The sequence below is a fragment of the Castanea sativa genome, chromosome 7, assembly GCF_040712315.1.
Source record: "Castanea sativa cultivar Marrone di Chiusa Pesio chromosome 7, ASM4071231v1".
NCBI classification, from domain to species: domain Eukaryota; kingdom Viridiplantae; phylum Streptophyta; class Magnoliopsida; order Fagales; family Fagaceae; genus Castanea; species Castanea sativa.
The window spans coordinates 7,141,900-7,164,452 of NC_134019.1; the positions used below are offsets into that span (position 1 = coordinate 7,141,900).

At 33.9% G+C, this 22,553-nt stretch overlaps 2 protein-coding genes and 1 long non-coding RNA gene across 3 annotated transcripts; all 3 read left to right on the forward strand.

Moving 5' to 3' along the window:
- The first annotated feature begins 4,249 nt into the window (after positions 1-4,249).
- Positions 4,250-5,677, forward strand: LOC142642264 (uncharacterized). The gene is made up of 2 exons (XR_012845624.1): positions 4,250-4,499; positions 5,418-5,677. It is a non-coding gene; the product is annotated as an uncharacterized LOC142642264 (long non-coding RNA).
- A 4,718-nt stretch (positions 5,678-10,395) lies between these two features.
- On the forward strand, positions 10,396-12,914 carry LOC142643777 (pentatricopeptide repeat-containing protein At4g31070, mitochondrial). The gene has a single exon (XM_075818493.1). The coding sequence runs from the start codon at positions 10,403-10,405 to the stop codon at positions 12,296-12,298; it is 1,896 nt and encodes a 631-aa protein (XP_075674608.1). The 5' UTR covers positions 10,396-10,402; the 3' UTR covers positions 12,299-12,914.
- Positions 12,915-15,662: 2,748 nt separating this feature from the next.
- Positions 15,663-20,290, forward strand: LOC142642398 (uncharacterized). Its single transcript, XM_075816746.1, has 3 exons — positions 15,663-15,924; positions 16,021-16,156; positions 20,053-20,290. The coding sequence occupies exons 1-2, from the start codon at positions 15,763-15,765 to the stop codon at positions 16,153-16,155; spliced, it is 297 nt and encodes a 98-aa protein (XP_075672861.1). The 5' UTR covers positions 15,663-15,762; the 3' UTR covers position 16,156; positions 20,053-20,290.
- Positions 20,291-22,553: the final 2,263 nt, after the last annotated feature.

Below are 22,553 nucleotides of genomic sequence, written 5' to 3' on the forward strand. Positions count from 1 at the left end.
TGAAGTAGGGTTCCTTATGGACCTTCTCCAGTAGCTGGTGCACCGGTTCTCGGAATATAGTATTAACAGTCTGAGGTGTTGCCGAGCCAGACTGCTCGGAGTAATCTCTTCTCGGCTTGTTGTTGTAATATCTGTCCGACCTGAAATCTCTTCTCTCTTGCGGGATAACCTTCGCCTTACCCTTTCCCTGCTGTTGGTCTTCCTCAACCCTTTTGTATTCGTCAATACGGTCCATGAGGCGACGTACACTCCGTACGGGTTTTTTGGTCAAGGACTTCCTCAAGTCATGATCAGTTGGAAGGCCTACTTTAAAGGTATTGATCGCCACCTCATCAAAATCACCATCTATCTCATTAAACATCTCCCAATACCTGTCGGAGTATGCTTTCAACGTCTCGCCCTCCTTCATAGCCATAGACAATAGTGAGTCCAACGGTCGAGGAACTCTGCTGTATGTAATAAACCGTGATGCGAATGCTCTAGTCAGTTCCCCGAACGAACCTACAGACCCCGATTTAAGACCGTTAAACCACCTCATAGCAATAGGTCCCAAGCTAGAGGGGAAGACTTTACACATCAGGGTTTCATTGTGAGAATGCACCGCCATTCTCTGGTTAAAGTGGCTCACATATTCCACCGGGTCAGTCTGGCCGTTATAAATGGTGAAGGTGGGCTGGGTGAACCTCCTAGGGAGCCTCCCATTCTCAATCCTGCGTGAGAATGGCGATTTGGAGAGTTGGTGCAACGCCTGGCTCATGGCATCGTTCCCTAAGCCTCTGGAGGGGAGCTTCCTGTCCCTACGACCTGGTGGGTCATCCTCTTCGCAAGAGGATATTTTGCTGGGGGGCGACCACGACCTCGAACTGTAACTACTTCCCTGGGATTCCCCCGCAGAGGTATTAGATGAGGGTGAAGCATGCTTCCGCCTGACGCGACGCAGCTTCTTCTTAAGGTGATCAATCTCCTTCTGCATGGCCTTGGCATCATCTTCGTGGGTGGCCCTGCCTCCACCGTAAGTATGACTTGCTCTAGGATATTCAGTGTGAACGCTACCCTCTCGATCCTCCCGGCGTTCAAGACGTTCGAAAGGATCCTCAGGTTGCGATCCCTGAGATTCTGCATGGTACGAGCCTAAGCCTACCATGGTGTTCGAGTTCCTTCAACACTAGATTCCCACAGACGGCGCCAATTGTAAGTGCACAATTGCGCCTGGACCCAAAAACAAACGTAGGCTCAGGCCCAACGAGCCTTAAACAATAAAATTTGTAGAGTGTGGATTCGCAATCCAGTTTGATGGTGTTCGAAGCTTGATGAACAGGCTAGAATGTTATAGTGTTTGCAAACAATAGATAAGTAGGGCAAATGAACCTCCTCGGATGTAAGCCGAGGACAATTTATATATTATTTCTCTTTTTCTTTCAAAGATTACAGTTCTTAGTCCTTGTCTAGCTACCAAAAAACCCCCATTTTCTTTACTCTCTTCCCTCCTTAAATACTTCTTCTTCTTCTCTTTTTATCCACGTGTCACACAAATCTTACCCTTAGATCCTCCCTCCTACTTTCCACTACCTTCCTAAAGTCTTTAAACAATGGTCAGAAGGTCCATCCTACTGTTCAAGGGTCACTTCCCCATTAATGCGGCCAGGGAGGTAGGTGCAGGGTCTTTAATGTGAAGGTAGCAGCCTTTTTCTGAGATATTTCCTTCACTCCGTGGCGTCTAGAAGGTATTTAGATCCACCTCTTAACCAACAGTTCGTCCAGAACACTGCCTACAATCTTCTTGGCAAATCCCAGGGTCATCGCGGGTCTTTCCAAGGGAAGATTAGTCCTCGGACGAATCCTCGAACCTTCGCCCTGTGGGCCGACTTACAATCTTAAAGGCCTTTAGCAAAAAAAGATTTGGAACCCGTCAATGAAGCCCAAAACCCAAATACTTGCTCAGATCCCTTTACTCCCCACACAGCTTATAATAAAAAATAAAAAATTTGTTAAACTGACTCGACAATTTTAAACAAGTAAAAGTGAATGATAGATAAGTGATACAATCCACCATGAGAACCATATAATAGAAAATTCAGTAGTTCTAATTTATCTAAAGATGTTTTTTCTTACATGAGTTTAAATTTTATCCTCTTATGTTTTGTATAGGTGGGAAGGTCATATTGATCTTTTTTTTCTGTGTGTAAATGTTAACTCGGATTATTTGGCCTGACATCCATGGCATTGCATTTTTAAGGAAAAAAAATAGGAAGAAAACAACGATTTCCCATTGCTTGATAAACTAAAAATTAATTAAATTAGATAAAAACCAGAGAAAATAAGATATTGAACACACATAAGCGCATTTTCGTATGCTATTGCTTGATAAATTCTTAAACAATAACATATAGATAAAAATGACATTTTTTTTCTGAATAACAAAGTCTTATTGTTTTAAGGGGGAAAAAAAGTGTAGGAACTGGGGAGAAACCACTTCCTAAAAAATTAGGCCTCCATTTTTCATATTGGAGGGCAGAGAAAATAAGCATTCAAATGCAACATTTAGTCAGGGGTGGCGCCACCTTCACTTCAGGGGGTTCAAATGAACCCCCTAAGATGGCCAAATTTTTTTTATATAATATATTCTTTTTTAATTTTGTTTTGTGTGACTTCTGACTTTCTAAAATAAAATTTTGAACAGCCTGACTTTAATTTTTTTTTAGGCTCAACTAATATAAACTTGAACATGACCCTATTAACAATCTCTTCTTGCAAATAACGTTATAATTAATTTGAGAAATTTTATATTCACAACATTTTTATAACATTCTTACAAAATAATTAAGTGGCAAATTGTAATTGGTTATTACTATTGGATAAAAAAATAATTCCAGTGGTGGTTTCAAATTAGAATCGGTAACAATTTAGTATCTATGATTTATTGTGAAAATGTTGTGGACATAACAATTCTCAAATAATTTATACCTATGACCAAATATGCGACTAGAGTAGCTGAATTTGAATGTACTTTTAATTTGTTATTTCTTGAGTGGGGACTGGGGGTGTGGGTCAATCAGTTAGTGGGTAAGAAATATTAACACTAAAAGAGAATCAAACAATTAAATAGATGGTGATTCTTAAAAAAAATATATAAAAAAAATTAGACCAGGGGTGTGGGATAGGAGATTTATTAGGTGAAGATAAAAGCAAATGTTAACACAACAAAAATTTTCTTAATATAATTACAATGTCCAATTGTTATCAAAGTGAAGTTGAATTGTTAAATAAAATAATTGTAAGAGTATAGACATAAACTAATAAATAAAAATATTATAAGCTTTAATAATTAAAATTCACTTAACAATAATGCTTAACATGTTTATTGTATTTAGAAACAATAGATGATTTCCAATATTTAATCTTAGAAGCAATAATTAGTATGTTAACGTTCATTGTATTAAGAAACAATATGCCTAAACAACTTATGGTTTATTTTTTATTCTCTTACTAATACTATGTACAAATTTGAATAAAGAAACCACGTAGATCGCAAGATTTATCTCCTACCCAAGATACAGTTTCTTATTGACCCTTCTAGAAAAAAATTCGAGAGTCGCCACTGCATTTAGTCAGAACTTTTTTATTCAAAATGGGAAAATTACAACTTTCCTATCTGTGGTTTAACTGAAATTTAAGTTGTCTACCTATGATTTGAAATTTAATACTTTACCCATCTGAGGTTAGCTCAGTTAGAATTCCATAACCCACCTCTGTTAAAAACATGGATAAATATGTAATTTTGCTCCACTTTTATGTTTCTCTCCTCCAAAACACAAATAATAATAATAATAATAATAATAATAATAATAATAATAATACAAGATCAAATAAGATAAAAACAAATCCAGTGAAAGACTTGCAGGATTTCAAATCACAAGTAAACAACTTAAATATCGATCGTTTATTAAACCTTGGATGGGTAAAATCTCAAATTTCAAACTACAAATAGGCAACTAAAATTTTCGATCAAACCACGTATGGATAAGTTATTATATGACCATTCAAAATAAAAATGCTAAATTACAATTATGTGAGAAAACGTGTACTTTAATGTAAGGGATGGCCGGCCACACGCTGCATGTTACTTTGCATAATCAGTCATGATGAAATTCATCATTATTTCACTCACCTTCCTATAAATTTTTAATTTGTTAATCATCAACAACTGCAACTGACCTATATAAAACTCATGAATGATCCAACCCACCTTGCTTCCAATGCTTCCATTAACAATTTTAGCTTGTCTTCCTCCCAGCCCAATATTTCTTTCAAAGCCATGGAGCTGTCTATATTTTCTTTTTAAGTCTCTTCATTGATTGTCATTTTCTCTGCTTCACGTAGCTATTCAAACAAAATGTTATGAAACTTTAACATCATGTTACAGGTTGTTGAGTTAAAGGTACGCTTACACTGCAAGGCATGTGAGAAATCAGTTCGCAAAGCTTTGTGCAGGATCAAAGGTATGTAACAAGAAAAAAAAGGCAGATAAATTTTTTTTTTTTTACTAAATTACACTTTTAACCCTATAAGTTTCAAAATTGTTTTCATTTTGGTTCCTTTGGGCTTTAAATTTTCATTTTTGTTTATCAAGTTTCATGCCGTTTTCAATGATCCTTTATCTCTGTGATTGATTTAACCATTAAGTACATACAAGACAATATCGTTTCTTTTTTCTTTTTATCTTTCTTACCAGATCAGTCATGGATACGGACAGAAATAGACCATTTAAAATCAAACATGATAGACCAACATGAAAAATCTCAAAACTTTAAAGAGTTAAAAGAATAATTTAGTTTTATTTTTTATTTTTTTAAATAAAACATTCAAACGTGAGACAATCCACGACATTATAAATGAAAGAAGAACCCTGACTTTCACCTCCCAAACGTTAATTGCTTGCAGTGACACAAATGGGACAGTGCTATGGCCCTAATCCATAAGGTTGTATTTTGTTTTTTTTTTTTTTTTTTTTTTTGAGAAATGTTGTATCTTGTAAATTATTGATTCTATGTAATGGATGTCTTACAACACATAGGGCCTACAAGCGTGTGGTTCCCATTAACCATGAAATATCGATCCATGGCATGCAACCAATGTATAAAACAATTTTCCTTTGCCTTAAATTAGGGGTGACAACTCACAAAGCCAAATAGACATTTTTTTAGTGTTTGAAAGTGTTCGTACTTCTAAAAAGCCACAAAGATAAAATGCTGCTTATTTACAGTTTTATCATTCTAAATTAGGCACAATCCCAAGATTTAATTGTGGTTTCCATCTATATATCATGATAAACCCTCCCAAAAAATGTGGATTCAGCCAAGACAAGAACATTTTTTGCATGCATGCAAGTTAATTAATTATTTTATCTATTATTACAGGGGTAACGTGTGTGGAAATTGATGTAGTAATGAGCAAGATCACAGTGTTGGGCTACATTGATCGCAAAGTAGTTGTAAAAGCCGTGCGGAGGACTGGAAGAAGAGCAGAGTTGTGGCCATCATCATCGTGTCGCCAAGAGAAGCCTAGACTGGCTGGACGTTTTGGGTGCATTAATATCCCTAGATGGGGTTTCTGAAACTTCAAATTATTGTAATGCTTCTATTGTCTTGAATTAGAAGAAACCAAAAACATGAATCTATGTGGAGTATAATGTCAAGAATAATTTCTGCAAAATCTGATTTTCCTGCTAAAATATGACCATTTTTTTAAAAAAATAATTCAATAATTAAATAATAAGGGAGGAGAATTTGAATCTTGAATGTCTTTGTTGAAAATACCAAGGATATCAGTTAAACTATAAGGCTCTTATCCAAATTAATATTAGGGATAATTACACTTTACCTACCTTTAGTTTGCCTCTAATTTGATATGCCTACCCGTGGTTTAAATTTTGACACTTTACCCACCTAAGGTTACTTCCGTGTAGTCTCTATTACTCATCTCTGTTAAAAAAATGGGTAAATAAGTCTTTTTACGCCCATTTTATGTCTCTCTCTTCCCAAAACAAGAAAAACAAAAACAAAAACAAACAAAAAAAAAGATCAAAATATGGTATTATTTTCTCACAATTCACAAACATGAAGAACATACACAACATGAAGAACATAAACCTAGAAAAATAATACAAATTAAATCAAGCAATACCATCAAAGTACAAACCACAGATCTATCAAAATACAAATATAAACACAAAAGAAACAAAATCAAAAAGTGGTATTGACCTCTCCCTCAATTCACACAAATCTTGAACATGAAGAACATAGACCCAGAAAAATCAAACTCAAATCAACCTCCACAAATATATATTTGTCTTGCTGTCTCTCTTTCACCATAATGGTTACTAATTTGTTCAAAGAAGAAAAAAATCAATCGCCGACCACTCACACCTGTTCTTCTTCAACAATCTCTCTCCAAACCCCAAATCCAGCCATGGCCGACAACTCACAGCACATCTCCGCCACTCCAACACCACCTCAGATGGTGGTTCTCAAGCTTGAACCTCCCTCTCACCGAAATCTCTATCTTAACCCGACCTCAGCCACCACTATCTCTCCACTTCTCTACCCGATCTTTCCGAACCTAATTCTCAAACTCACTCTTCGATCTACCACCTAGGAGGGACATAAGCAGCACGTGGAGCTCCAAACAGTGGTGTGGAGGCCCTGCACAATCAAACCTCACGTGTACTCCACTTCACAATCAAACCCACTCAGATCTACCTTCGCACAACCTCAAAGTGCTCTATGTGGTCTTTTTTTTTTTTTTGTGCTCTAAGTAATTTGTATCAAATTTTTTTTTTTTAATTCTTGTTGATGTTGTATTTGAAAGTTGGTGGTGTGTGTTAATGTAGGAACTATCTAGAATTGCTCCCTCAAATCTCATTTTTCACGGTGGTTTGTGTGTTTGGATTTAAGTTTTTGGCTGGATTTAGATCTCGTTGTTACCGGCGTTGGGTATGTTGTGGTGGATCTGCTGGGTTTGTGTGTTTAAACACACAAGACATCAATTGAAAAAGAAAAAGCATATTTATTGAGTGAATCAATCAAATCAAACTCCACACAACATTTGGGAGTGAGTGTGTTTTGATCTATTTGGGCTTTGGTTTTTTACATATTCTGTGTTAGAGTAACAGCTAAGGGAGAGGTGGGTTATGACAGAGTAATGGTGGGAATTACAAGTGGGTAAAGTGTCAAAATTTAAACTACGGGTAGGCACATCAAATTAGAGGCAAACCACCGGTGGGTAAAGTGTAATTATCCCTTAATATTATATGTCATTCTCTAAATGCTTGTAATTTGTAAAAGTTGAAAAATTAGTAAACTACTAGTCCCTAGACATGGCAATACGGGTCAGAATTTTCTGATCCGACCCGAAAAATACATGACCCGAACCTGATTTTTTTGACCCGCAGCAAAAACGGGTTGACCCGTGACCCGACCCGACCAATTTTTTTGCAGGTCAACTTGACCCGACCCGGATAACTTGTGACCCGACCCGTTAAAAAAATTCACTAAAAAAATATTTAAATTATACTGATACTAGATGCATAAAAGAAAGCACCAAAATACTTCATATAAATATAATTATAAACTAATAAAATATTGAATTAATTGTCATGTCATGACAATTGACAACTCACAAGCACAGGCTGCACAGCACCTTTGCCTTACACCAAGAGGTCCATCCGTCCAACACAACACATTACACAATGAGTCAATGACAACATTGACAAGGCTTTGGCCGTATGAATCACAACCATTCAAAAAAAAAAAAAAAGCTCATTTAATGGCCATTGGTCAATGCTTGCTACCTAGCTGTAGTCTGGATTTTCCAAAGCCAAACAATTAAACAAATAACAAAATTCACAAATCACAATACAAGTTTAAAAACTTGAAATTCCTCTTCCTCAGTTCAGTACTTCTTCAGCTTTACTCTCTGTCTTTCAGTTCTCATTTTTTTTATAGTCATAATTATACAATTTTAATTCTTTATTGATTTGCTTTCATGGTACATTAAGTTATATTAAAATATTGTATTGTAAATGAAGATGCTGACGAAATTGGCCAACTTGAGTTACAATTTGCAAGTATGAATATTTGCAGTACTGAATCTGCTACCAACGTTGAGTAGATTGAGATTGAGGTGTAATTTTTATAAAATATTTATTTATTCTTCTTTACTTAATATGTTATGTTTATAAAATATTTACTTATTCTTCTTTACTTAGGGCACATATTAAGCCATCTATTTATAGTAAAATTTTCTCGGGATTGGAAAAAGCTGTCAATACTTTTTCAATTCTCGAGATTTTTTTTTCCAAAAATGAATAATTATTGTGTGCCCTTAGGGCACACATTAGCAAAATAATTTTTAAATCTTTTTTTCTTTAGTTTATTTTTCTAAGTAATCTAACTTTACTATTATTTTAAATGCAACAGGAACATGTGCACTTAAGAAGACCGATAACTTGCTACTTTGCTGGCTTACTTGTTTTGTTTGTTTTAAGATCCATCTCTTTTTGAAGATGTAAACTTGTAATTATATGCATTTTAACAATGAACTATTAACATTGAAAACTTTTTTCCATCATGAATTTATGACTATAAATAATTTTTGTTATGCTTAAAACTATCAGAATTGGAAGGATATTAATAAGTGGCATTAAGTGCAATTCATTTGCTTAATTGATTTTATTCATTCTCTTTAAACAGATTGTTATTGATTTGTTTTTGTAATTGAAAAAAAAAAAAAAAAAAAAAACTTGTTTGAAAAATATGGGTCAATCCGACCCGACCCGCAACCCGATTGACCTGTTTAAAAATGACCCGTTTGACCCGCAAACCCGATTGACCCAACCCAACCCGCCCGTTTTGCCATGTCTACTAGTCCCCCCCCCCCCCTCCAGTAGATTTGATAGGATTTGAGTCTATGACTCTGCTTTATAATTATTTCTTTTTATCATTAAGTCAAGATATCAATTCGTTTGGGTGTGTCGTTGATTTGAAATCAAAACTCTTAAGAGATTTTATTAGTTGAACTATTTAGTACTTGTGAAACTACTAGTTTTGTGGTATATATATTTTTAATATTTTATGTGAAACTACTAGTGTAACTTTTAATTTTTATAATCTAGTAATATCAACCCCTTCTAGTGTAACTTTTAATTTTGATAATTCGATAATTAAGTGAGGATATATTTGAACCCCGTTAAAATTCCAAGAGGTGTTAATTGAGTTATAAGGCTTTTAGCTCTTCTTGTTAGATTTTCGAAGTGTAAAATCATCTTATTTGCACTTTAAAATAAAATAAAAGCACCAAATAATTTTAAACGAAAAAGGTGAATGCATGCTATATTCATTTGAGGCCAAAATGGATGACCACACAAGACTGCCTAAAGCTCATGAACTACATTACACATTAAGATTTTTATTTTAGGTGAAATTGCATAATTGAAAAAAAAAATCCAAAGTTTTCTACCATGTTTCAAATGAAGTCTCATGCTTTAAATTTTGCGAATTAAAATCCCAAACTTATCAAATCATTTCAATATAAGGCTTTTGTTTATCTTCATCCCAAACTCTACATTAACTTAAAGTTTCTCATAAATCAATTTGACTACCAATGAAGTGAAAAGGCAGACAGACAAAGATTTGTTTTGAGTGAGAAATTGATTACCAAAAAATTAAAATTTTCTAATTAGGTGAAATATAATGTTTTTCAATACTTTTTTCATCTTCTCTACTTTGTTCCTATCCAAAATAAGTATAAATAACAGAGATGAATAAAAGCTTTAAATTGAAACCGTTTTATAAGTTTGGAGAAATTACACTTAACTACTCTAAATTATACGTCAGATTACACTTTATACTTTAAACTATTCAAATGCATGTTTTGCACCTTAAACTATGACATTTGTTACACTTTACATCGTTAAGTTAGACAAAAATTAATAACCCATGACTTGCACATGATTTTTGCTTAAGTGGCACACTAACTAAATACAAAAACAGTTTATTTAATTGTAACTAAAATCTTTTTGTTAAAAGTACTGTAAATAAAGATAAAAGTTAGATGAATAGTATAATGGGACCTATAAATACTACCAAAAATAAGTTAAATGTGAAGATGAGTTGAATTTTTTCAGCTCATTTCAAACGCACACTAAGTATAAATTTACACTAAATCATAAGTTTAGGACTTTAATTTACAAATTTTAAAATTTGCTATGAAATAGGTATATACTCTTGGGTTTGTTTTTTTTTTTTTTTTTTTTTAATGAAATTTCCCCTCTATTTTAAAATGAACAGACAGGTTGCAAAGTTTTTCAGTTGTGCTCTTTGGGACCTGCCTACTTTCAATACCCATGATTTCAACATGGCCAAGATTTGGATCATCTATAATGCATCCTTTGATTAGACGATTCTCTTCAACTGTAGACCCCACACTATCAATTCCAGCCATTCACTGTAAAATTAGAGACTACGTTTCCGAAGGACTTTATAACGAAACACTTGAACTATACAAAGAAGAGCTTCATCCATTGGGTCTCCATGCAACCACCTCCATTTTTATTCCTTCAATCATCAAGGCATGCTCTCATGCTCAGTCCTACCATTTTGGACTCCAGCTTCACTGCATGGCCCTCAAGACGGGCTCTGATTCAGAGGCAATTATATCCAATTCTCTCGTTTCTATGTATGCTAAATTTTCCATTACCGAAGCTGCACGTCAAGTGTTTGATACAATGCCTCATAGAGACACCATCTCATGGAATTCCATGATAAATTGCTATTTACAAAATGGGTATTGCGTAACCGCTTTAGAAATGTTTAAGGAGATGTATTTGTGTGGTTTTGCACCAAAGCCTGAGTTGACTGCGGCCATAGTGTCAGCTTGTGCAAGGAAAGGAGAGTTTAGACTAGGGAGACAAATTCATGGGCTTGTTATTGTTGATGGAATGATCAAGGAGTCGGTGTTTTTGTCGACAGCTTTGGTTGATTTGTACTTGAGATGTCATGACTCATTGGTAGCTTTACGTGTCTTTGAAGGAATGGAAAATAAAAATGAAGTTTCATGGACTGCTATGATTTCTGGCTGCACGGCTAATCAAAACTATGATATGGCAATCAATTGCTTTCAAGCAATGCAGGTTTCTGGGGTTAAACCCAATCGAGTAACGTTACTTACGGTGTTACCAGCTTTTGCAGAGTTGGCCTATATTGAGCATGGCAAAGAGATTCATGGCTATGCTTTTCGTCATGGATTTGATGCAGATCACCATTTTTCAGCAGCTCTCATGCATATGTATTGCAAATGCCAGGAAACTTTGCATTCTGCTGAAATCATTTTTGAGAAGTCAATTATTAAAGATGTTGTGATGTGGAGTTTGATTATTGGGAGCTATGCTCAAAGTAGGAATAGCGGCAAAGCAATGAATCTTTTTAGCCAAATGCAGATGCAGGGAATTGAGCCTAACTCTGTAACTCTATTGGCCATACTTTCTGTCTGCACCAGTTTATCTTCACTAAAACATGGATGTGGAGTCCATGGCTATATCCTGAAATCTGGCTTGAACTTTGACATTTTCATTGGGAATGCTCTTATAAATATGTATGCAAAGTGTGGCTGTCTCATGGCTTCCCATCAAATTTTTAAAGAAATGCCAACCAGAGATTGCACTTCATGGAGCACATTAATCAGTGGTTATGGTCTTCATGGTTGTGGTGAAGAAGCTTTGCAACTCTTCCATGAGATGCAAGACAAAGGGATGAAGCCAGATTCAATGACTTTCCTCGCTCTATTATCCACTTGCAACCATACTGGCCTTGTTGAAGAGGGACGAAAGATCTTTGATTGTGTAATGAAAGATGATAAAATTCCCTTAACTGTAGAACATTATGCATGCTTTATCGACCTTCTTGGAAGGTCGGGGAAGCTTGACGATGCTTGTGAGGTTGTAAGAGCAATGCCCATGAAACCTAGTACAAAAATTTGGAGCTCTTTGGTATCTGCTTGTAAGGTTCATGGAAGATTGGAAATTGCTGAAAAGTTAGCACTTTGGCTTATCGAATCAGAACCTGATAACACTGCCAATTATACCATGCTGAGTATGGTTTATGCTGAAGCTGGTAATTGGCTTGGGGTGGAAGAGGTGAGGAGACTCACAAGGGTACAAGGCTTGAAGAAATGTTATGCATTCAGCCGAATTGAGCTGGAATATAAGAGCTTCTCAACTAGTAGAAACAATCAGCAACTGTAATTTATCAAGCATTTGGGCTGAAGAATGAAGGCCAAGCATATCCATCCACAATCAAATTTTTACATAGAAATTTGTGTAAAATACAATTTTGGTTTCACCAAATTTTGCACTGAGGTGCAATACAGTTTTGTTAAGGCAGAAAAAAGATTGTATAATGTCCCCAGAAAAAAAGACATGGATGAAGTACTTGTTCCGTGATACAAGCCATGGCCTCAATGACAAGAGCAACAACATTAGAAAGATATATGGCTCAAAATGCTCGATTCACTGATAAAGCTTCCGCCGTACTACCTGTTTAACCTACAGCTGCCCTTCTTCTAATTCTAGCAGTGTCAATAAGCCAGAACTTCTGCAAACAAGTAATGGTTGTCTAAAGTATTTGAGAAAATTATTAAGTGTAACAAATGCATTTTTTATTCATTTAGGATAGCATAGTAGTAAAAAATGACATATCAATTAAGGAGGTGAAGATAGAGTAACTTTGGATAGGATAGAATGATGAAAAGAATAGATTTGCTGACTCAAATGTTTTGGGACTAAGGCCTGGTTTGTTGTTGTTGTTGTAATGAATCCAAACTACTGCTGGCAATGCATGATATTCTGTACATATTATGAATTTTATATGGATTATTTGGCTCGCACAATTATGAACTATATATAGATATTTATAAGTTTTGGGAATTAACGGAAATGCAATTAAAATAGTGTTCAGTGACTGTTAAGACTTGAGAGAGAGAGAGAGAGAGTTAAGAAATGATGTTGTCATTTGGTTGGCACTTAATGGCCAGATCAATTACAAATATGGACAAAAGGATTATTTTGAAGGAAAAAAAAAAACCATGGAGGACTAAAATGAAAAATTCCAAACTTAATGGACCAAAATGAAAAGGACCCCTCACTTTATGGGTGAAAAGTGTAATTTAGTCATATTAAAAGTGTGAAGAGGAAATGACAAGACTTCACATAAATTGACAAGTATACCCCTCATTTGTTTGATCTAATGAAATAAATATAAATTGACATCATAAGAGTAAAAATGACATTTTTTTAAAAATATACATATAATTGAAACTCGCTTATTTCTGGATTCTCCTATTTTGAAAAAAATAAAAATGAGGGGTTTGGAGGATTATCTTACCTCTTCCAAATCTCCCCAACATTTTTCCCCCTCCTTTTAAAAAAAGCATCCAAACAAAGTGAATTCAACTACCTCCATCTACTTCCCTCAATTCAAACACACTATTAGATCAAGATGGAATAAGGGGAGATTCTTACAAATTGACTAATTGGTATGAATAGTCCAAAGTAATGAATGTTGGTATTTTTATAAATAGAATGCGATTGGTTTTGTGAGGGTATATGAGCCAAGCAGGAGTGTTAGGCCGTGGGCCATGCCTGAGGACACATACGAGGCCGAGGATGGTCAAAAGTTTAATAAGTATTGAGGTAAATGAGCCAAGAAGAAGGAAAAATAATAACGAGCTGGTGGTATCTCTCAAGGAGCCGAGCTTCCTTGGAAAAGTATTGTGGAAGATTGGAACCCAGCCAACTAGAGACTGCTATGTAAGAGGTCATCATTCTTTTGAGGATAAGTTTTAGGAAAAGAAACCAACAGTAAATGAAGAAATATCTGAGAAGAAAGCTGCTTCCACAACATTAAATGTTGTGCACCTAATCAACTAGTCGCATTTATATGAAAATGACACCAGAACAATGATATTTTAGTTTACAACTACTCACAAAACTTCTAGGAGGTTTTTGATGGGACAAGCATCTATGAGATCACTTATAGGATCAACAAGTGGAAGGTTGGGATGAAGGATGGAAGAACTATTTAAGGAAAAAGCCTCCATAAAAAAGGGGCATGAAATCTTGGAAAGAAAAAAGAAAGAATACCTTGTCCTGAGACAAAACTTGAGTAAATATAAAAACAACTCATACTCGGACTTGACCGAGAAGTGTCATTCTCAAATTGTGTTTTCTAACTAGTTTGTTCCCTCTCAATTAAGGCCCATATTCGATTTACTGAAACGCTCTTTCTTGTAAAACCTACTCTCTAACAAATATATTATGCTGGGCTTATTAAGTCATCATCAGTTGTTAGTAGGTTGAAGGTCCAAATCAGGTGCTTACAGGTTTTGTTTGGGGACGTAAGATAATTTTGTCATTGAGTTACCAAGAAGGTATGCTCAAATTATTATCTTGGTTTGGATGGCAAAGTATGATTGCTAATTGTGCACAAAGGATGTATAATAAGGAGTATGTTGGAATCAATGCCCAACCTAATATATGACTTATGTTGTATCAATTATTTATTATCATGGTATAAGACCATGTTGAGTTGGATCTGCTCGTGTTGGATTGTACAAAAACTAGGTAAAATATGCTAAATAATCTCGTTTTAATATTAATGATTTAAATTAGTTTTATTTTGAAGTTATTTGGGAATGCAGCACTTAAAATCATGTTTTCAAAGCCTGATTACCTTAGAAAAAAAAATGTTATATTTCAAAATGTTATCCAATTAAATAATTACTAATAATAGGCAAAAATACACAAAGTTTAATCTACAAAGTTTAAAATTTGTTTTTTTTTAGTCCATTAACTTTGATAATACAATCATTTTTAGCTTTTTCATTTACTGTCGCTAAAAAGTTTTTGATAATTCCCTTAAAATGACGCCATTTCACATTATTTAACTTAAAAATAATAATTTTTTATATTATATTATTAATTTATTTAAACAAAAAATCTTATATTTTTTAAACTTAGAAACCAAAAAATGACAATTGATCAAAGTTAATAAACTAAAATGATAATTTTTAAACTTGGACTAAAATGAAAATTGATCAAAGTTATAAGGTGGAAATTATTTTTTTTTCCTTAATAATAATATGGAATAATAATACTCTCCTCTCTTGAAATTTGAAAAATGATACTCCACCAGAGAAAAAAAAAATTAAAAATTAAAAGCTTCCCCCTCTTGAGGTTTACCCCCCTCTTGTTTATATTAATAACAAAATATTCTAATTTTTTTTTTTAAATTCTCTTTATAAAAGTTTAACCATAGTCAGTAAAAATAGAATTGATAAATTTATAATAAAAATGAAAAATTTATCAATTACCAAAACATTTATATTGGCAAATCTCCATAACTCGTTAAAAAAAATAAAAAAAAAATTACAAATCCCTTATATAACTACTAAAAATTTTACTATTTCCTTTTTAAAAAAATAGAAATTTTACCCATTGAAAAAGTGAGAAATTTACCGAAGACACCTTATAGTAATATTGAGCCAAAAAAAAAAAAAAAAAAACTCCGTCTTCGTTCTCAGTCAAAACCCAAAACCCTCATTTTTAAGTTGTGACAATCAAAACTCACAAAAAGAACTTATTAGTTCATTTCATTTCACATATTCTTTTCTCGGCAACCAAACAAACAAAAGCTAGAGAATTAGAGAAAGATGAAGCAAGTGGTGGGAATGGTGGTATCGAACAAGATGCAGAAGTCAGTAGTGGTGGCAGTGGACAGACTTTTCCACCACAAGCTCTACAATCGATACGTCAAGCGAACCTCAAAGTTCATGGCCCACGACGAGCACGACCAGTGCAACATCGGCGACCGCGTAAGCTTTTCCTTAACCAAAACTCAAAAACACTTTTTGATTGATTAGTAGTAATTATTATTGATTGATTGATAAGATTAAGAGCAAAATTTTCAGGTTCGATTGGACCCATCAAGGCCACTGAGCAAGAATAAGCGTTGGGTTGTTGCTGAAATCCTCAAGAAAGCTCGAATTTATCAACCGCCTTCGCTGCCTTCCAAAACCGCCACTGAAACACCCTCTTCCACCTAAGGTTTGATCAATGTATTTATCTGTTTTATTGTTTCTGTTTTTGTCTTTATTAGTTATGCATTGTTTAATTAGTTGCTTATTTTCATTATAATAAAAAAAATACGAAAAAAAAGGTCGTAGCCAGTGTACAAAACTCGTGCAAAAGTGGGGTTTGGGAGAGGTAATTAGAAGGTGGGCTTATTCCCATTTCTTGAATTTTTTTTTTTTCATTATTATTGCGAAGTAATTATATAGCATTATGACTTTCATTGAGTGATTAACATGTGATTAGGGATTGTCTTTTGAGCATGATTTTGAGATGGGTGTATATGAATTGTTTATACATTGGAGTTTTTCTGTTTAATGAGTAGCTAGAGGTGGCCAAAAGTTTTGAGGCTTTAGGGATTTCCTGTAATGTCATTTTCTATCAGACTGACATTGAGAAATAAGCATGTGGTTAGGGATACTGCTGTCAAAATTTGACTTTTTATTCTTTTGTGAGCAATTTTGAGATGGGTGTATGAACTGATTTGGTTATTGGTCATGAGTTTTTGATGTTATAAACCTTTTATATTGGGTATGATGAGATGTCATGAATTTTGTAGTTCTTATATTTATTTGATGAGGACTATATATAGTAATCTCAAAACGACACCAATGCTAAAATATTTTATTCTAGTGACCAATTCAAATTGGTATTTGAAACATTGGTCACAAAAGATTAAGCTAATATGAAATGGTGAATTCAATCGCTTACTGATCTCTCTAACAGTTTAGGTTGGAAATATGGCATTACTTTTATATATATATACACACATATATATTGGTTGATAGTGGGAGAGGGAGAGGGAGAGGGAGAGGGAGAGGGCGGGGTTCAAACCACAGATATAAGGTACCACAAAGGATGCCATTACCACTAGGCTATCCCTTGAACCCCTGGGAATATGTCATTACTGTCATAAATTCCTCTGAGTCTAGCAACTGTTGGTACTTATTTTTCCTAGTTTAAGGTTGTCTTTTCCATTTGATGTTGGTTATACCAACTAAACAATGCATTGGTATTTTAATCGTTGAGCTTTCTTAGAGTTGACAATCTGCTTTTGAACATGATTAATATGATTTTATTGCTCAACAAGTTTGTTCTGCAAAGATCTTTATTTTAAGATTTATGTTTCAATGATTCTCCCTTAAAGCAATGCATACCTGTATAACGTCTGGGTTAATCTTGAAATATTCTTATAATCACTGAGAAGGTTGTACACCTCTTAGCCTGAGTTTTTTTTGGTGAGCCTAGAATGCCAAAGTTGTCAGTTGTTCAGGTTTACTACTTGAGCCTCAGTCAGTGCTAGCTTAGTTGTATTCTGAGCAGGCACAATTCGTATTGATACTTTAGAAGCTGGTGTATGGACTAAAAATCCTTCAAATTATGAAAAGATCCTTGTGAAAACCTACTAAAACGCCAGCTTGAAAATTTAACAATTAGAGGATGCAAATTGACTACTGCTAAGACTTAAACCAATACCTTTTAGTTATAATAAACAAAGAAACCTATACCACTACCTCGAGCGCATTTTCCTCAACCAAAGGGAATTCTTGTTGTACTTTAACCTCTAAATCAGCATAGTGCCCATAATCTTCACTTGGGTCTTCCAGATGTGGTGCTACATCTTTAACCATCTTCTTTCTGATAGATATAAGCTAGATTTCAATAGTCATCTTGGCCAACATATTTGTAAATGATGGCATAAGTCCTTTCCTTACTAACCAACCCCCCCCCCCACCCACCTCTCTCTCTCTCCAATGTACACACACAGACGCTTTTTCATTTTTGTTGCTGAAGGCTGTCAAATGTTTTTTATGCTTAGGAGAGGTGTGTATTCCAGAAAATATATGATTACACTTGTACAAGAACCAATGTAGATGCTTGGAGATGCATGGATTTTGATCTACTTTCAATATGACCTTATTCACTTAAGCATTTAGTAGTTTTGCGTCAGGTCTTCATGGAAGAAACAATGAAAATTATGTTCTACTAAATGGGAGTTGAAATATGCAACAAACAAGTTGTTAAGCATAAAACAAAAATATAGTAGAACAGGTGTTATATTCAAATTGTAAGAGCAATTTTTGACCTAGGGGATATAATCTGTGCTTAGGTAGATTCACATTATGTTCCAGTGAAGTGAAGGGTGACATGCTTCCAGAAATGACCATAGCACTTTTGAAGCATGAAATATTCTACTTAATATTATGAAAATCATTCATTAAATATTACAGATGATGAGTGTCATAGTATGAACACAGATGATAGGTGTCAGCACTTTTACTTAATAAGAAATAGAAGAAAAGGTAAAAGAAAAAGGTTGATTTTCTATTTTTTGTTGGAAATGGAAAAGAACATATATTTGTTTCTTAAGAGCTTGTTTCCTAGAGCTTAGGATGATGCCTTCCTCAACCAGTAGATGCTCATGTTCCTGTGTCCTTTCATTCTACTAGAGGAGTTTTGGAACTTGAAATTCTTGGACTCTTGTTATATGTGGATAATTAAGGAGAAGAGATTTGCTTGCTACTATCTACCACAGTTGAAACTATGTTTTGCTATAATTGTTAGCGTCCACATTGGTGGGCTCCTTTTTATTTTCTTCATAGATGTGACTTGAGGTTAAAAATTGCTTCTTCTGTCCATGAATGAAATTTGAACTTCTTGAAGATGATTAATTGATGGAAAAGTCTAGATGAAGTTCCAAGTTGGAGTAATGCTGTATCTACTACAAATTTCACAAAAATTTTGTCCCAGACTGTTGTGGCTGTTTAGAGTGATGGCAAGTGTGGTATCAAGTGGTTGTGTACTTTGTCTCCAAATTCAGGGGAAGTGATGATGTGCAATATACCTTGTATGATGAATCAGAAGTCATGTTAGTTTGTGACCAAAATGTAGAAAAAATTGTATTTTTATTATATATTCCTTTGAGGTATTAGGACTATTCTTAAATCTAAGCCTTCGGAAGTTTTAAATTATTGAGTACTCTAATTTGGTTTTACCAATTTTATGTTTAGAAATGCTTGGAGCATGCATATCAGAAGCCTTGGCACTAACTAGATATTTGTAGTTAGGACTTAGTAAATGCTTGAGCTGGAAAATGGGTAGTGCTTGTTTGTTGCTTTGGCAGTAATTAGGTATTTGTTGTGATCTTTCTGTAGCTTTTTCTGTGTTTATGTGCCCTTAGCTCATAGTTTTGTTCGTAGCAAGAATTATTTAATCAAATATTTTTGTCATAGCCATGATTCCTTAAGAAGATGAGCGAGTTCTTCCTATGATACTTGTCATTGCTTTAACAAAATAAACCCATACATCTCCAGTTAAAATATGGAATTTTCTTATTAATTATGACCGTTGACTTTTTCTTATCAAATCACGGTTGATATATTAACTAATTTGACTACTTGTTTGATAAAATGAAATGATGAACAATTCCAAAATTGAGATTATACTTCCTAAGAGTTGAACACCAGGGTAAATCAATTCTAGATTCAAATGATCTTTCCTCTCAAAAAATAAAAAGATTCAAACAATGCAGTACATCTATGTCACCGCGCAATGCTTCACATCTTTGCCTTTTTAAGTCTTCAAACTTTTGCGGTTTGCAGTTCTTGTAAGTTGCAACCCAATGCAAGAAAATGTAAGCTTTAACAATGTTCTCTGATGCGGTTTTTGGTCACTATCTAATAGAATTGGCATAGCTCTTCCAGAATTTGCTTTCTTCATTTTTTTCATCTTGATTAATATTTTTCTTATTACCTATCAAAAAAAAAGAAAAAAGAATTGGCATAGCTCTACTGCTTCAGTCCGATGAGACGGAATTGGAGCCCTTTTTTAGCTTTATTCCTGATTTTTTATTTATTTTTAATTCTTCTCAGGTGAATTCTAGACAGCAGGTTTCAAGAATTGCTTAGCAGCATCTGCACAAAAGCTGGTGGAAAATCAAGATTTTTGCTTTTAAAAAAAATTATTTTTTTGTAATCGAGTGTTTCAACCATATAGACTGAAGCATGATTAAGGGGGACTTATAGCCTAAAGTGTGCACTGAATTCTCTCACCAGATTCTCTTTGGATGATTTTTTTTTTTAATGCATTGTTGTTTATTATTAGGATATCCATACTAACATCCTTAGATCTTGTTTCATTCATCATTTAAGTTTTTGGATTTGAAGGAGTAATGGTTCCTTTCACCATATGTAAAGTCTCAATTCTTTGTGTCTGGGCAAGACAACACCTCTACCTTCCCTCAGAATGGGAAATTGGGGAGATTATGTGAACTTCCAATCCATATACCTGGACAAAATAGTTTCTACTTGTTAAGATTTCCTTTAGTCTTTCCCCTAGTGTCTTCAGTCTTCAAAATCTTTGTAAACGTAAGATTAGTGTCCCTTTCAATGAAGATTTGTGTCCTAATTTTGATTAGATGGCCTACTGACTGTCCTGAGTCTCCTGACTGACTAACTACCTTTGTCTGCACCTGTAAAGATGTGTTTACTAACATGGATGCAAATGATCAACTAATTCACCATGTACTTATGCAACATCAATCTAAATTAATAAATATTTGGTTAAAATGCAAATTTGCCTTCAATGTATCACTAGAATTTATTGAAGTCCTCTAATTTTGCTTTTATTCGTTTCAGTCTTTTAAGTTTCAAGTTTATTATTTAATTAAGGTTTCTCCATCTTTTGTTAAATGTTGGGGTTAATTATCCAAATTTTTATTTTTTTTTCCAATTTTTTTAATTAAAAAATTCAATTAATGGTTGAAAAATATTTTTCAGATTTTTTTATAAAAAAAAAATAATGGAAGTTGACCGAAAGATCTTAATTGAATATAAACTTGAGAATTAAGGGTCTGTTTGATTAGAGGGGTGGAAAAGTAAGAGAATAGAAAATGACAAATGAATAAAAAAAGTGAGAGGATAGAAGAGATTTAATTTTCTCTTATTTGTATTTGGTTGAGAGGATAGAAAAGTGGAGAGATGGAAAACTCATTTATTTGGTGGGAAATGAAGTTGGTTTAAATTTACAATTATATCTCTATTAAATAAAGCAAAAAGCAACACATTTTTTTATTAAAAAAATTGTTTATGGATACAAAATTTTATTTTTATTTTATTTTTTTATAAAGAGAACAAGCCAAAGGAAGACGAAAAAAAAAAGAGAAGTATAAGAAAAGACAAAAAAAAAAAAACAAAGAAGATAAAAAAAATAAAGAAAAAAAAAACTGAACACAAATAGCCAGAGAGACAAAAGGAAGAAGAAGAAGAAGAAGAAGAAGAAGAATGAGACAGATAGTATAACAGAGTCAGAGGGACAAAAATCAAAAGGAAAAAAAATGAAAAGAAAAAAAGAAAGACGCAAACTGGCCAGGGCTCTACCGTATAATTGATGGGAACTCTAGAGTCTAGACTAACTAGAGTCTAGAGAGCACACTTGTTAGTCCAGTCTTTTTTCTTTTTTTCTTTTTTTGATACAACTTGTTAGTCTAGTATGCTTAAATATGGGGGAATATTAGGCTTGGGCTCTACCATATAACGCAAAGTCAACATCTTCTTTACTTGTCCATAGTGAGGATGCTATCTCAAATGCATCAATCATTTACGCCATTCAGTCAATTTACACATGCAATAGGAAATGGTTCATATGATCAACAAGTGACACCACCACCTTTAGTCCCTAAATAGAATAGTGTACCTAGACTACATCAAATTGATCATCTCCTAATCCCTTGTGAGCTTAGCCAACTTAGAGCAACACTCACTCAACTCCCTATCACACAGTCAGTCATGCAGTCTTATTCATGTTCAAAGTTCAAACACTCAAAGTCAACTTGAATTTTTTTTGGAAGAAAGTACAAAACTTTGACATGCTGGTATGACAATCCCATGAGAGTGATAATTACATATGGAGAGATTGTTTGAGAATATAATAATCCCACGTTCCCTTTTATTTATAGATGAGCATAAACTCTTATGAAAAGTTGTGTCATTTCTACCATTAGCAGCCTTTGGCAATGGTTGTAACCCTTTTCACATAGTACCTATTCATCAAGGATCACACCCATTTCACCAAAAGTCATATACTATATTACTGTATTGTAAATAGTTATGGTGTTATCAACTTCATATACTTACAGCTTATAAAAAAACTTCATATACTTAGCTTATCAAAAAACTTCATATACTTACAAAAACGCTACTTAAAAGTTAAAACCCAACAATCCTCAACCTAAAAGTTAAAAGGTTTTTTTTTTTTTTTTTTTTTTCCTCTTGGAGAATAGATAAGTAGAAATTGAAATTGAGACTTTATTACTGAATTATTAGATGCATGTATAACTTACTAATAAAATAAATCTTTAAATTAATGGGGTTTT